The sequence below is a fragment of the Haliotis asinina genome, chromosome 9 (assembly GCF_037392515.1).
Source record: "Haliotis asinina isolate JCU_RB_2024 chromosome 9, JCU_Hal_asi_v2, whole genome shotgun sequence".
NCBI lineage: Eukaryota > Metazoa > Mollusca > Gastropoda > Lepetellida > Haliotidae > Haliotis > Haliotis asinina.
This window is the reverse complement of record NC_090288.1, coordinates 64,063,740-64,077,694: the sequence shown is the minus strand read 5'-3', so window position 1 is coordinate 64,077,694 and position 13,955 is coordinate 64,063,740. Positions and strand designations below refer to the sequence as shown.

General features: G+C 42.6%; 1 protein-coding gene across 1 annotated transcript in view; it reads right to left on the bottom strand.

The window, feature by feature from the left end:
* Window positions 1-10,129: 10,129 nt before the first annotated feature.
* Window positions 10,130-13,955, bottom strand: part of LOC137296283 (uncharacterized) — a 38,927-nt gene continuing 35,101 nt past the window's right edge. Inside the window, exons 2-5 of the mRNA XM_067828040.1 lie at window positions 13,129-13,333; window positions 12,282-12,617; window positions 11,831-11,855; window positions 10,130-11,497 (exon numbers count right to left, since the gene is read on the bottom strand). Of these exons, the coding sequence (XP_067684141.1) occupies window positions 10,831-11,497; window positions 11,831-11,855; window positions 12,282-12,617; window positions 13,129-13,318 (1,218 nt within the window). The 5' untranslated portion in view covers window positions 13,319-13,333 and the 3' untranslated portion in view covers window positions 10,130-10,830. The remainder of the gene's footprint in view (window positions 11,498-11,830; window positions 11,856-12,281; window positions 12,618-13,128; window positions 13,334-13,955) is intronic.

Sequence of the window (13,955 nt, the reverse complement as noted above, 5' to 3'; positions counted from 1 at the left end):
GTGATTGTTGAATTAGCAAGTTAAACTCTGAAATATGAAGGATAGGAACGACTGATTATGTATGCAGAAAAGAATAATGAATACTAATCGTATCAAATTGTTTGTTTAATGAAATTAGTTCAAGAAGGAAAGAACACAAGGTCAAGTTTTATAGAACAGAGTTTTATAGAAACACACCATATTTTACCAATTTCTTTCATTTTTGCATTTAGAATTTGCTGTTAAAAGTGACATAACTATCACGAAACAACGAGTGAATAACACTTCTTGAAATATCGATGCAAACCCGTATGCACTCATATATAGTATACAGGGGGTAGTGACAGTGATATAGCCATGAGTGACAACGTATGTCCACATGTCCGTAGTTGGGACAACGCCAGATACTGTTTGTGTCATTTTGGTTTTTGTGCTTTTGAAAGGGGGTCCAGATCTATGTTACTGATATTAAATACTTATTTGTTTGAAATGGTCTCGTCCCCTTATTACTTATACGACGGGAGTACTGATATTACGTTTTCCTTGCAATCTTCATATCACTTCATGATGTAGTTCTGAATATTGTCGCAGTACATAGAAGCGGGTAATTTGAGAGCCCTGAAACCCTCTCCTTTAACAAAGTTTAATGCTGGCGTATCTTAACGCACATAAGTATTTCTTTTTGCGTAACACCTTCATACCATTTTCTGTCAACAGGCTTGCGACTCTTGCTAAGAGAATAACCACAGTACCCAGCGCTGCTTACTGAACTGGGCTTGTTTTCTGTCTACAGAGCTCATTTGCGGGTAAAAAGCAGGAGGGATGGAATTTCAGGGATCAAAAATGCGTCCAGACTTTGGACTTTTCCTCACGATCATCCACCCTGATTGCGTGAGACGTTTAAAATTACCCCTCTTGCCAGTCCTCCTTTACCCGACTCGGACCCGAGCACCCGAGCACTCGCGAGGGCCCTATCTACGTCACAAAGCAAACACATTAGGACTTTCCCAGGTTTGAAGGAAAGCATGGCTTAAAATTTTGCAGTTAATTCTCACGCATAGTATGTAACAAAGTAGCTACAACCAGAGACCATATATGGTCTCTGCTACAACCGTCTGTATATTGCTTCATAGTTTCCTTTACTTACTAACTCTGTCGGCCACTGAATGTATGAACTCATTCTTGTCTGCACAACTTGACAAGGACCGGGGGACGAAGGCCGCTGGCATGTAACTATATGAAACTACATATTGGGGCAGAAGTCAATGAAAGAATATTTTGATTACACAATGCCACTATAACAAGTGTTATATCTGGGATTACACAATGCCACTATAACAAGTGGTATATCTGGGATTACACAATGCCACTATAAGAAATGGGATTACACTTAGGACTTAACGTACAGGTTCTCGGACTTTCTGGCGGAAGTCTTAGTGTCAGTGCGGGTTAGGCAGCCGACTTGTGTGCTGGTATAGCCGTTGTACAAAACAACCTTGATAATAAGTCTATGTTAAGGCATGGGAGTTACGGTCACTTTAGTGCGAAGATCTCTTCGTACAGCGGCAACATGGCGATTAGGTACCCGACTCTGAGAGTGTGGGTTCAAATCGTTCAAAAGTACTAGAATCTATACTCTGCCAAGAAAATGTAATCACAGATATGATCAGTGTGACAAGGAACGGCTGTACGGTTTCTTAATTTAGACGTTCTTAATGTGATAAATCAGATCAAACGTGGTAACTATAATGGCCCCATCAGAGTCAACAAATGCAAATAGTGAGATACTTGACTCACTGTCAACTATAACTGTCAGCTTCTGAAATCTCCCTTCAAAGGAAACTCCATTCTTCAGTCAGGGAGAAAGTGCTTCAATGTCCATCGAAAGAAATTCAATCAGGCTGCTTTTGCAAAATAAATCCAGGTTTACAAATGTTCTCTGCCTAAGTAGCATTCTACCACCCCACCGGCCACTGTCCAAACCGAACGTGCTGTGAATGAACTGCATTTTGATGTTAAATTGCCATTTCTTGTATGAACAGCTGACCATTGCGTATTTTACAAAGCTTCACGTGTTTTTCAGATCACGCCATCTGTTGTATTGGATATTGGGTATGAGTGTCATACTGCTCGTGCTTTTAACATGTAAGAATTGTCTCGTTGTCATACCATTGAGCACGCATATTTAGTGTGCCTGACTCAAATTCTAGACAGTTTTGCGTTACAAAAATCAACCGTGAGTCTGTTCGAAAAACGACGATGAAATGTGCTTTGAGTAACATTTGTGAGGTTCTTCCCTGTAAGTAAATTCACATCCAATGTTGATCTTCTTGTGGTTTGAGATGTAAAGTGAGATCTAGGAGTTAACTCTGATTACACGATGCCATTTAGAAAATGGTCAAATGCAACATATGTCATATTTAGGATTTCACTTTCTCAGCAAAGCTCAAATTCTAGTACTTTTTTAGTTGAGTCCCATCCAGGATTCGAATCCGCACCTTCAGAGTCAGGCACGTAATCGCCAGCACTCAAAGTCAGCCGCCTAACCCGCTCAGCCACCGCGACTTCCACAAAAATGAAAGTCGGACAACTGGTAGTCTAGACTGCGTACTTTGTGTACCCCTTGTACAAGGCCCAGGGCAAACACTGATACAAACACTTTCATTTTGTAATCATAATCATGTAATCATTACTAATGCATTTAGAATTGAAAAACTCCCATGGTAAACCTTTTTGACAAGTAACGTAAGTAACCAATAGATGGATTGCTTTCACATTTGAGGAGCCGCTTCTATGTCTATTGGACTATGAATGTTTTAACTGTAAAATGTATCACACTTTGCATGTGCCCAGCTGTTGAACATTGCAAAGGGCCAAAACTCAACTTGGCCAAAACGGTTTCTGCTTTGATTTGGATAGGAACAGCACTTAGATGTTTTAGCATGTCTCTGACGTGGCGTCAGTGTGTGTTTGGTATTGATGTGCAGACGAAGTCGAGGCAGGGGGGATTACTGAGCCCGCTCATTGTTTGACGTTTTATGTATGAGTGCCTAAGAGCGTATGGGTGTTGCCAAAGGTGCTCTATGCCTGCTGGACAGTGATAGGGACTGTGTTTAGGAAGATGCTTTATGCCAGTTGGACAGTGATAGGGACTGTGTTTAGGAAGATGCTCTATGGCTGCTGGACAGTGATAGGGACTGTGTTTAGGAAGATGCTTCATGCCAGTTGGACAGTGATAGGAACTGTGTTTAGGAAGATGCTCTATGGCTGCTGGACAGTGATAGGGGACTGTGTTTAGGAAGATGCTCTATGCTTGCTGGACAGTGATAGGGACTGTGTTTAGGAAGATGCTCTATGCCTGCTGGACAGTGAAAGGAACTGTGGTTAGAAAGATGCTTTATGCCTGTTGGACAGTGATAGGGACTGTGTTTAGGAAGATGCTCTATGCTTGCTGGACAGTGATAGGGACTGTGTTTAGGAAGATGCTCTATGCCTGCTGGACAATGATAGGGACTGTGTTTAGGAACATGCTCTATGGCTGCTGGACAGTGATAGGGACTGTATTTAGGAAGATGCTCTATGACTGCTTGACAATGATAGGGACTGTGGCCTTGTTTCCCCACTACCCATTAAGTCGTTCCATGGTCGTGTTTTCCCACTACCCACCCAGTCGTTCCATGGTCGTGTTTCCCCACTACCCATTAAGTCGTTTCATGGCCTTGTTTCCCCACTACCCATCAAGTCGTTCCATGGCCGTGTTTCCCTAGTACCCACCAAGTCGTTCCATGGCCTTGTTTTCCCACTACCCATTAAGTCGTTTCATGGCCTTGTTTCCCCACTACCCATCAAGTCGTTCCATGGCCTTGTTTCCCTACTACCCATCAAGTCGTTCCATGGCCGTGTTTCCCCACTACTCACCAAGTCGTTCCATGGCCGTGTTTCCCCACTACCCATTAAGTCGTTTCATGGCCTTGTTTCCCCACTACCCATCAAGTCGTTCCATGGCCGTGTTTCCCTACTACCCACCAAGTCGTTCCATGGCCTTGTTTTCCCACTACCCATTAAGTCGTTTCATGGCCTTGTTTCCCCACTACCCACCAAGTCGTTCCATGGCAGTGTTTCCCCACTACCCATTAAGTCGTTCCATGGCCTTGTTTCCCCACTACCCATCAAGTCGTTCTATGGCCTTGTTTCCCTACTACCCACCAAGTCGTTCCATGGCCGTATTTCCCTACTACTCACCAAGTCGTTTCATGGCCTTGTTTCCCCACTACCCATCAAGTCGTTCCATGACCGTGTTTCCCTACTACCCACCAAGTCGTTCCATGGCCTTGTTTTCCCACTACCCATTAAGTCGTTCCATGGCCTTGTTTCCCCACTACCCATCAAGTCGTTCCATGGCCTTGTTTCCCTACTACCCACCAAGTCGTTCCATGGCCGTGTTTCCCCACTACTCACCAAGTCGTTTCATGGCCTTGTTTCCCCACTACCCACCAAGTCGTCCATGGCCGTGTTTCCCTACTACCCACCAAGTCGTTCCATGGCCTTGTTTTCCCACTACCCACAAAGTCGTTCCATGGCCGTGTTTCCCTACTACCCACAAAGTCGTTCCATGGCCTTGTTTCCCACAACATTATTGAGATCATAACCTCCGTGGTGCAGTCAACAAATTCCAACCTTAATATAGATAATGTTACACCGCCCTGTCAAATGACTACAGCGCTCCGACAATACGGGTATGTACCTTGTACTTCACTGTCTGGGTGCCGTGAAATAAAGTGCGTAGTAATACATATCATGTATTGGCAGTATTGTGAAAAGAAACACTTGTCAGGTGCTGAACCCGTTCTTGCATTTATTGTAGGTCGCTACATGAGTACACTAACCACAGGCAAAGTGTAGCGCAAATGGGTTGCGCAGCAGAACGAAACTGACCAGTCTTCGTATATGCGAGCGAAGCGAGCAAAGGTTGGCAACAAACTTTCCTCGCTTCGGTCCGAAAAATATTTTTCATGTCAAAATGAAATATCGCCACCATCAAATATAGACACACATTTACTCACAGGGTTGTGCTCTCAGATTTCCAACCTCATACTTAACAATTACTCACGTGAAATATATTTTAATCAACGTTTTAAGCGCCGCTGGTGCTCTCACAGAGCGTTCTTCGCCTCCATTACCCCTGCCAGCTTCCGGTTCAGCGGAATGAAGGAACAGGTTAGGTAACTCTGAAAACACTTGTCGAGTCGCATGGCCTCCGCAAAGTTCGCAGATGACAGTCGTCGTGCAGATTAACCTTGAATGAGGAGCAAAGGAACTGCATTGCTGTTGCTGAGGCAGGCCACAATCTCCTTATAACAGGACAATGCGGGACAGGAAAGACTTACTTACTTACTTTGAGGTATGGATGTTTTGTTTTGCCTGCCTCAGCAACAGCAATGCAGTTCCTTTGCACGACGACTGTCATCTGCGAACTTTGCGGAGGCCATGCGACTCGACAAGTGTTTTCAGAGTTACCTAACCTGTTCCTTCATTCCGCTGAACCGGAAGCTGGCAGGGGTAATGGAGGCGAAGAACGCTCTGTGAGAGCACCAGCGGCGCTTAAAACGTTGATTAAAATATATTTCACGTGAGTAATTGTTAAGTATGAGGTTGGAAATCTGAGAGCACAACCCTGTGAGTAAATGTGTGTCTATATTTGATGGTGGCGATATTTCATTTTGACATGAAAAATATTTTTCGGACCGAAGCGAGGAAAGTTTGTTGCCAACCTTTGCTCGCTTCGCTCGCATATACGAAGACTGGTCAGTTTCGTTCTGCTGCGCAACCCATTTGCGCTACACTTTGACTGTGCACTAACACAGGCTTCTAATCCCCTGACAACAGTCTACGATATTGAAATTCCATCTGCAACAACGAGCAAACGTTTACCTTATTGCCCTTAAAAAGAACGGCATTTATCAAACTGTAATCTTAAGGTACGAATCTCTTACCAATACCAAAAAGGTGAATGTTTCTCTAGATGACCCAAACACTAAAGTGTGGATCCGACAGACAAACACCATTACGTTTGGAAAAGGTTTAGTTGAAAGTGGAACCACATTTTTGGAGTTTGAAGGAAAACATGCAGTCTCCTTTCGTTACATGTCTCCCATTGTGTTGGATACTGGCGGATTTCGGATCGGTACGTATGTCTAGAAAACAGAATGAGTGATAAGCAAGTAAGTATACTGAATACAATCACAACCACCACAAAACTTAATCAAGTGTTAAAAAGAATATGGGCATGCGGAGTCCCTCCCTCTCTCTTTCTCTCTCTCACACGCGCGCGCACAGAGACAGAGAGATAAACACGCACACGCGCGCACACACGCGCTGCAAGACTACGCCCTTGGTAGACTGAAATGCAATACGTCGACTTACTGAATGAAAAAGAAACTTTAGACCTTTTTTATGTCGTATTTGAAGGTCGTTGTCGGTAATCTACTGTCCGACTGTACTACAGGGTGCAGTGTGTTCTGATTCGTCCACAATTATCATGCATTTGTATAACTAGAACTCTAACAATGTCGGAGGTTTGTAAGTTATTGCTCAGCATGTCCTACACAAGAGTTGTGAGATAGATAGGCCAGAGATACGTTAGTGGGCATGGCCAATAGTCTTGTGGATAAATCGTTTCATCGTCACTCAAAGTCTCGATTTCGTTTCCTAAACTTGATACTATGTTCGAAACCCATTTCTATCGCCCTCTGGTGTGATATTGCTTCTAATACACAAAAGGCACGCACTATCTGAACAACTTTGCACGCACTCCCATACCTACGAGTACTGCTGCACTGTTTGCATATAGAGACAATAGGAGGGCAAATGTTCCATGCATGCCACAGAGTACATCCTGTATGACAGTAATGACGAGCAATTTGACTGGCAGGCCGAATAACACGTGTATCACGTGACACAGGTATCACTTGACATTTAACAAATAGGTCACCTATACAGTAAATATGTCACCGTTACAGACGATCCTCCAGTAATTGAGTTTCCTAAACATGGAGGAACAATCACTCTACTTATCAGACAGACAGATTTAATCAGTATAAGGGTTCCGGTCAAAATACAAAAAGGTTTAGGGTTACAAGATATCCCTACAAAAGAGTATTTTATTCAAAATGAATATCATGTACATTTAATCACTAATGATATTTTAGTGCATTGCAATCAACTTTGTGTTTTGTGAAAGAGGGCTCCGAAATGAGTGAGAATCATGATGAGACGAAATATCAACAGTCTATTATCTCAGTCTATTACCACATTTCAGATCATCTACGATGTGCGAGCGTCTGATCCCGAACATGACACGTTAACATTCAATGGTACTGAGCAGGACAAAGGTATGTTCACCAGCCTGGGAAACACTAAATCACGATGCCGAGCCAGTGTACACTCTCATCGTAAGGTTGGAACTTTGTAGGGTTTTCCCGTCAAAATGCGAGTGGTCAATCATTTTGTTCTGTAAACTTCATCTTCACCCCTCTGATTCAGACTTTATGAAATCGGCTTTTCTCTTATCTCATTGGATCCTCTTGGGCAACAACACCTTTCCTTTTCTGCCACTCTTGGCTACTTCAAGCAGACAGCTAATTGTGAAAGGTTTAAATGGTGATACGCCATGTCCTCTACCGTACTGTTCAGGGTGTCGGACGAGACAAACACCGTGGAAATACCCCTCCTTATAGACGTCACTGACGTCAATGACAAGAAACCGGAAGTGCGACTATCAGACGCAGTGACTGTTCAGCGGAACATGGAGGATGTATCCTGCATGGTTGTACTGTTTCAGCAGTCGATGCTGATGTGAATGACACCCTCATGTTCCAGATGATAGGTGTGTATGAGAGTTCCGATCAACACCAAATGATGTTTTCACATATCCAAATACTGATTCAACAGTACCTCAGTTATATATGTCATTCATTTTGAAAACATATATATTATATCAGATGACTTATTATCATGCTTAACTCTTGCAGACAGACCCTCCCCTGTTGTAGTCGTACATCCACAAACCGGAGTGGTGTATCTCAGCCAAACAGCCGAAATCATCCATTTCCGCAGATATTCACCATAGTTGTAACTACCAAGTGAGTAAGTGAGTTTAGTTTTACGCCGCTTTTTAGCAATATTTCAGCAATATCACGGCGGGGGACACCAGAAATTATGCTTTACACATTGTACTCATGTGGGAAATCAAACCCGGGTCTTCGGCGTGAGGAGCGAAAGCTTTAACCACTAGGTTACCCCACCGTAACTGACAAGGCAAATCTGGTAATGGCGTGGGCAGTGGAGAAGCCAGTCAACCCATGGCTGGAGTTTTGAATTCCCACACCGCATGATGGTCTTTCACAATCAGGATAAATGCCGGAAATCACACAGCGAGCAACAAACAGGACGAACAGCAGCTCCATACTCGACAAAGGAACACTGCCACATGTTACTTCAGTTGATCGTGAAAGAAACACCAAAATGTCGGTCTGAATTCTGCTGAAGTGAGTGAGTGGTTGAGTGTCGCTTCAACCCGCATTCGAGCCACATGTCGGGGGCTGTTTCAAATGGGAGGGACAACCAAAGACGTGATGTGGTCTAGATTTGGTTCGGGCCAAATATTACAGCCAGGAGACCTTGACTAACAACTAGTCTGAAATGAACATACTTTACAGAAAAAACGGTTCATAGTAAGAATGTAATGAAAAGGAGGAAATTAAGAAGCTGGGGAAATCCAATCTTGTCACACTTTCAGAGGTGCGTGGGCTTGGATATCTTATGTCCGGCAGGATCTGTATGACATTACCAGTGGTACCCGGTGCGACTAAACCGAGCCACTCAACACAACAGACGAACTTTCAGATAGTGCTGTATACCACAACATACATATTCTTGGGTTCAGTTCGATTGGTTTCTAGACAACTGAATCATGATAAATATAGGTGCTGTCACAAGAAATAATGGCTTAAATCTGATTGCAGTGTGCCACAACTTGGCCTGCGGTTGTCAGCTGTGTACCTGCTCCTGCTATTTGTAGGGCTGTTCTACTCAATATAGAACATTTCGACTTATGTCTGTGAAACAAACTATCAGTGACATCCTGATATTCGTAATACATTACTTATTACCTTGATTTTATTTCACATTTCTAAAGGCTAGAATAGGTAATTTATGCAGGTGTTGGAACCACCAAGGTTACTTAGCCGTTTCATCACACCATCTCTGGTTCAAGAGCATTATTACGTAGTTTTGAACCAGAAAAAGCAACCCACATAATAGTATTCCCACTTCTGGCTACGTCTATCACGACGTCAGCCCTAAGCGTCAACTAATGATATAACTGCCTTGTAGTGTATATATTACCTGCCGCAGTTCTCTGACCATGTACATGTAGTAGATATTGAGTGACCTAGGAGTCAATTTCCAAACGTTACTGTAAGCTCATCATCCCAAAGGGGCTATCTAAAGATGATGTCCCTTAGTGGTGAAGATCCCACTAATATTTGCTGTAAAGTTCAATTTATCATCGATAATAGTTCCGAAATAAGACCCCTTAGCCGTCTCCATCTATAGATACAATTTCCGGTGTATTTACTTAAAATCTACCACCATTTTAGTTTCTCTTCTTATTGAGGGTTAAAAGGTTGTCTTCACACTAATGATGAAACCCCTGCTCTGTGGTAAAGGGAATCATCGGTTTCACTTGTGTTGTAAAGTGTTTGTTAAGGTTCCATCGTCATTACTCCGGCCATCTTCACATACAGAGTATAGTATTGGAGGTAGTAGGCAACACTGTACAGCACCACTGTTTGGGGGATTTGGTACCACCTACCTACTCCTAGGTATACGATGGCAGGAAGTAGCCAAGGGCATTTGAGATATATGTGTTTTTTTCCAGGACAAGTTCAGTTTTGAATACGCGATAAGTGGTACCCAGAGGAGAAATAGATATTGTGTCCGCGCCATGTTTGAGTTGCCATATCATTTATCATTAAGAAGATTATATGTTCAACATACGTACATAAACTGGCATACTTACCTTAAACGTCATAGGAAATTTGATGTGTTTGTGGCATCGGTTCAAGTAGGTAACAGTTTCCAGCACGAATAAAGATAACAGACAAACTTTATTATAACAGCAAAATACAATTTAAAAAAAGAAATATGTACAAACTATAGAAAATGAGAGATAAGTGATGCGTATATCGGTATAGACTAACACGGGTTATGTAGATGTTTATCTAAACATACTCATTTCCAGTCCAACATGTAAGCCACAGACACAATATAAAAACGCCGAGCAGGCCGTGTTTGATTCATGTAATGTTAGACAACAGGCATGGTAAAAGCAAACAGCATAGCTTTACGTCTTTTGGCCTGACACAGTCTGAGATCGAACCCCAGTCCTTCCGCTCCATGTTGACCCTTTCAGTGGTGTAATACTTAGTACATTGTCAAACATACTCTGATGTTTCATAATTTACTGTTTACCTGTTGAGCGTCTTGATTGATAACATCAGAGCATGTGAGGCCTGCACCCCATGTGCAAAGGAAATATACACAAGTAGTTTATACATATTCGAATATACACTTATCTTTAATAGTTTCGTATATCGCTAGTTGTTATACAACAGCTTCGTCCTAGAAGATAATTTGACAAATATCCTAATGGTATATACTTGTTTCTTGGACTGATTGCATTTTAACATATCAAGTCACATTTGGAACTTTTCAACGGCAAAAGGGTATTTTGTAGGCGTATGAATACAATGGGAGCCCCAAATGAATGTGTCCCTTATCATACCTGTATCAGGCAGTCGACACCAGTCGACGGAAGGGATTCACCTCCATTCTCTCTATTTGTCGTGCCATTTCATAGATATCGTCTTTTACCTTTGATGGGGGCCGCCTTTTATCCTTCACGTTTCCTTTAATGAACTCGTATAAATTAAGTTCATCTAGTGGGATTTCCTCCCCGTTGACGTTTAACACCATCTTTGAGGAAGACCCTGCAGATTGTTGGAGAGATATCATCAGATTTGAGAGCTTGATTGGTTCGACTTTCAGACGTTCAATAACTGCGATCTCCACCAAGTCTTTCATGACATCATCCAGCCTCGATACGGTGGTGATATTTCTCTCCAGTATCTTCACTGCCTCGTTATACTCTTCAAGTCTCTCTTGAGCACTTTCTCGTACCTTGCTTTTCCAAATTGCCAGCACAAATGCACCAATAAGTGCTAATACTGAAGCAGCGCCGAGGCCTAATGATGCTCCGAACGTAAAGGGTGCAGCGATCAACGCAGCGGTGCCAAGAGCAGCCCCTCCAACCATAGCTCCGTTCAGGGTTTTTCCAAGTGTTTCCACCTCCTCAGCTACGTCTATAAGCCCTCTAACAGACTGGTGCTGAACGTTCTCTTCGTTGCGTGAACTGTCCAAAAGATTCTTCACAAGTTTACGGGCTTCCTGTTTCTTTCTGAGGACAGTAAACATATTTCATCTTTCAGATCATCTAAAAACTATGTTCAGATTTTTAGGTAGGAAGTTCCTATCTCCTCATGACAATGCATGATCACCTTATATACGTTTTCCGGTATGTCGTATAGGGATATATTACTTCACAGGAAACGGGTCGCAAAAGAATACTACGTCCATTGTTGTTATCAATATCTTTGTAGTAGTAGTAGTAGTAGTAGTAGTAGTAGTAGTAGTAGTAGTGATACACAACTCAGTGTGTTGGGAGTAACATTTACGAACACTTAAAGTATGTATGCCAAGTTTTAAGTTGTTAGGAATATATCATACCAACCTTTCCATCTCTCTTGACATCACCTCTGAATAAAGGAAAACATATATTGATGTAACCAGCGTCTAGGTTTGGTCTCAATTAGAATGCATTAGCTTCCGAGTGTCTTTGAAACCTACTTCCCTGCCAGCTCAATGTCATGGTAAATACATCATAATTCATTTAGATAGTGACAAAAGAGTGAAGGAGCTTAGTTTTACGCCGCACTCAGCACCATTCCACCTGTATGTCGGCGGTCTGTAAATACCTGAGTCTGGACCAGGAAATCCTGTGACCAACAGCATGAGCAGAATGACATGATGCGTCAACCAAGTCAGCGAGCCTGACCACCCGATGCTGTTAGTCGCCTTTTACCACAAGCATGGGTTACTGAAGATCAGTTCTTACTTGGATCTTTACGGGTAGTGACAAATTAATATACTGAAGTGTCCTGCGTACAGGTGGTCAAACATACCGTACTGATGTTCCGGAATCCTGACTTCCACAATTATTTCCACCTTTTGACCTTTAATTGTGTCGAACACGCCCTCCTCTTGAAGGAGTTTGAGGATGACTTCATTCAGTCGACCCTCTTTGGTTGCTTTCTCGATACAATGGAGGAAGTTGGAGTCTGTCACCTGGAGTTTCAGCACCACACTCCCCCGATATATCCTCTCCAGTCCAGCGTATAGTGTGTTGAAGAACCATCGCAAACTATCCCACACTCCATAACTGTTGGCTACTTCGGTCAAGCGTTCCTCGGCAGCAGTATTTCCGCTAATAGTTATGTATGTCTCCACTGTATCAACACCTGGAGGAAATATAACATTCACTGTCTGTATACAGTACAGACAAGACTACAAATACTATAGGATATGACAAAAGACCATATAAATAACAAAACGACAGGGTAGGATGCTGTTGATCTACGTCAGCGATCACGTCAGTATCAGCTACAGAATCTCAAACAGTTGGCACAAGAACAGCAGGGAGACTACGTGAACATTCCCCAGACCACAAGTCGTAATCTGTTTGCTCCACTGGGCTGCGATGCCCGGCAGTGCTCGACTCTCGCGGAGACCATATAACATGACGAAATTGCTTTGACAGAATGAACTTCGGTCCGTTTCTCAGACTGAAACAATGTATTAATATTAACTCGTCTCAAATAAGCTCTGTGCATATCGAGAAAGTCCTAGATATTAAGGACTATGGTTAATCTTTAAAACAGGGATTTGGTAGACAAAACGCCCCTACAAAAGCGGAATTGTCGCCTGATCAGTCAATAAAGAAAGAAAGACGTGTATAGAATAGATACTTACTTGCTTTACGGATCACGACACTCATTTTTACTTCTGTGCCTTGAGGCAATTCATGTACTCTGTTTGTATCCAACACTATGGTGTTTTGGGGCCCCATCTGAAGGCAGTTAATCATTCCATTTCTTGTGTCTACAACCATCCTATTGTTGTTTCCCGCTTGTATGCAAGGTCGGTCACTGGATGTGGCCATTGTGAAGCAGAGTACCTACAACAACCATAAGTGATACATAAGTATAATCCCTCAAGACATCTCTACAAGGACTCTTCACGCAAATAGGAAGAGAATGCATGTAATAGGACAAAAAGGTTGTTCGGCCGACATTTTAATAACATGCTGATAGTGATGGACAGTAAAATAGCAAAAGTGCATTTTATTAAATGTGACTGCAGAGAAAAAGATAATCCTCCATTGCTGCCTCCTCAATATCCCAGAAACATGTTAACATGCTTTACCATACATTTCAGGTATACGTCTTCAAACAATATTCAAATGCCTTGACACTCACTGACATCATTAGGAATATACTTGCACTTCCTGTTCGATCTCGTTTTGGGCACGACAGAACACGTGATATTCTCTGTTATTATGTGACGCCTCTGTTTCGGAATGGTACCACTTCCGGATGTCTTGACGCTCGACAGTGCTAACTAGTACTCCGGGGTTACATAAGGGGTATGGATAATATGGTTTTCTAAACTTTATAGTAGTATAGGGAATGACAGTTCTAAAACACTTTCAAGAAAAGTCTCTACAAAGCCTTATTTACTAAATAAGGCTTTGGTTGGGCCCTTAGCTCTTGCTACTATTACCCCTACTACTTAACGTG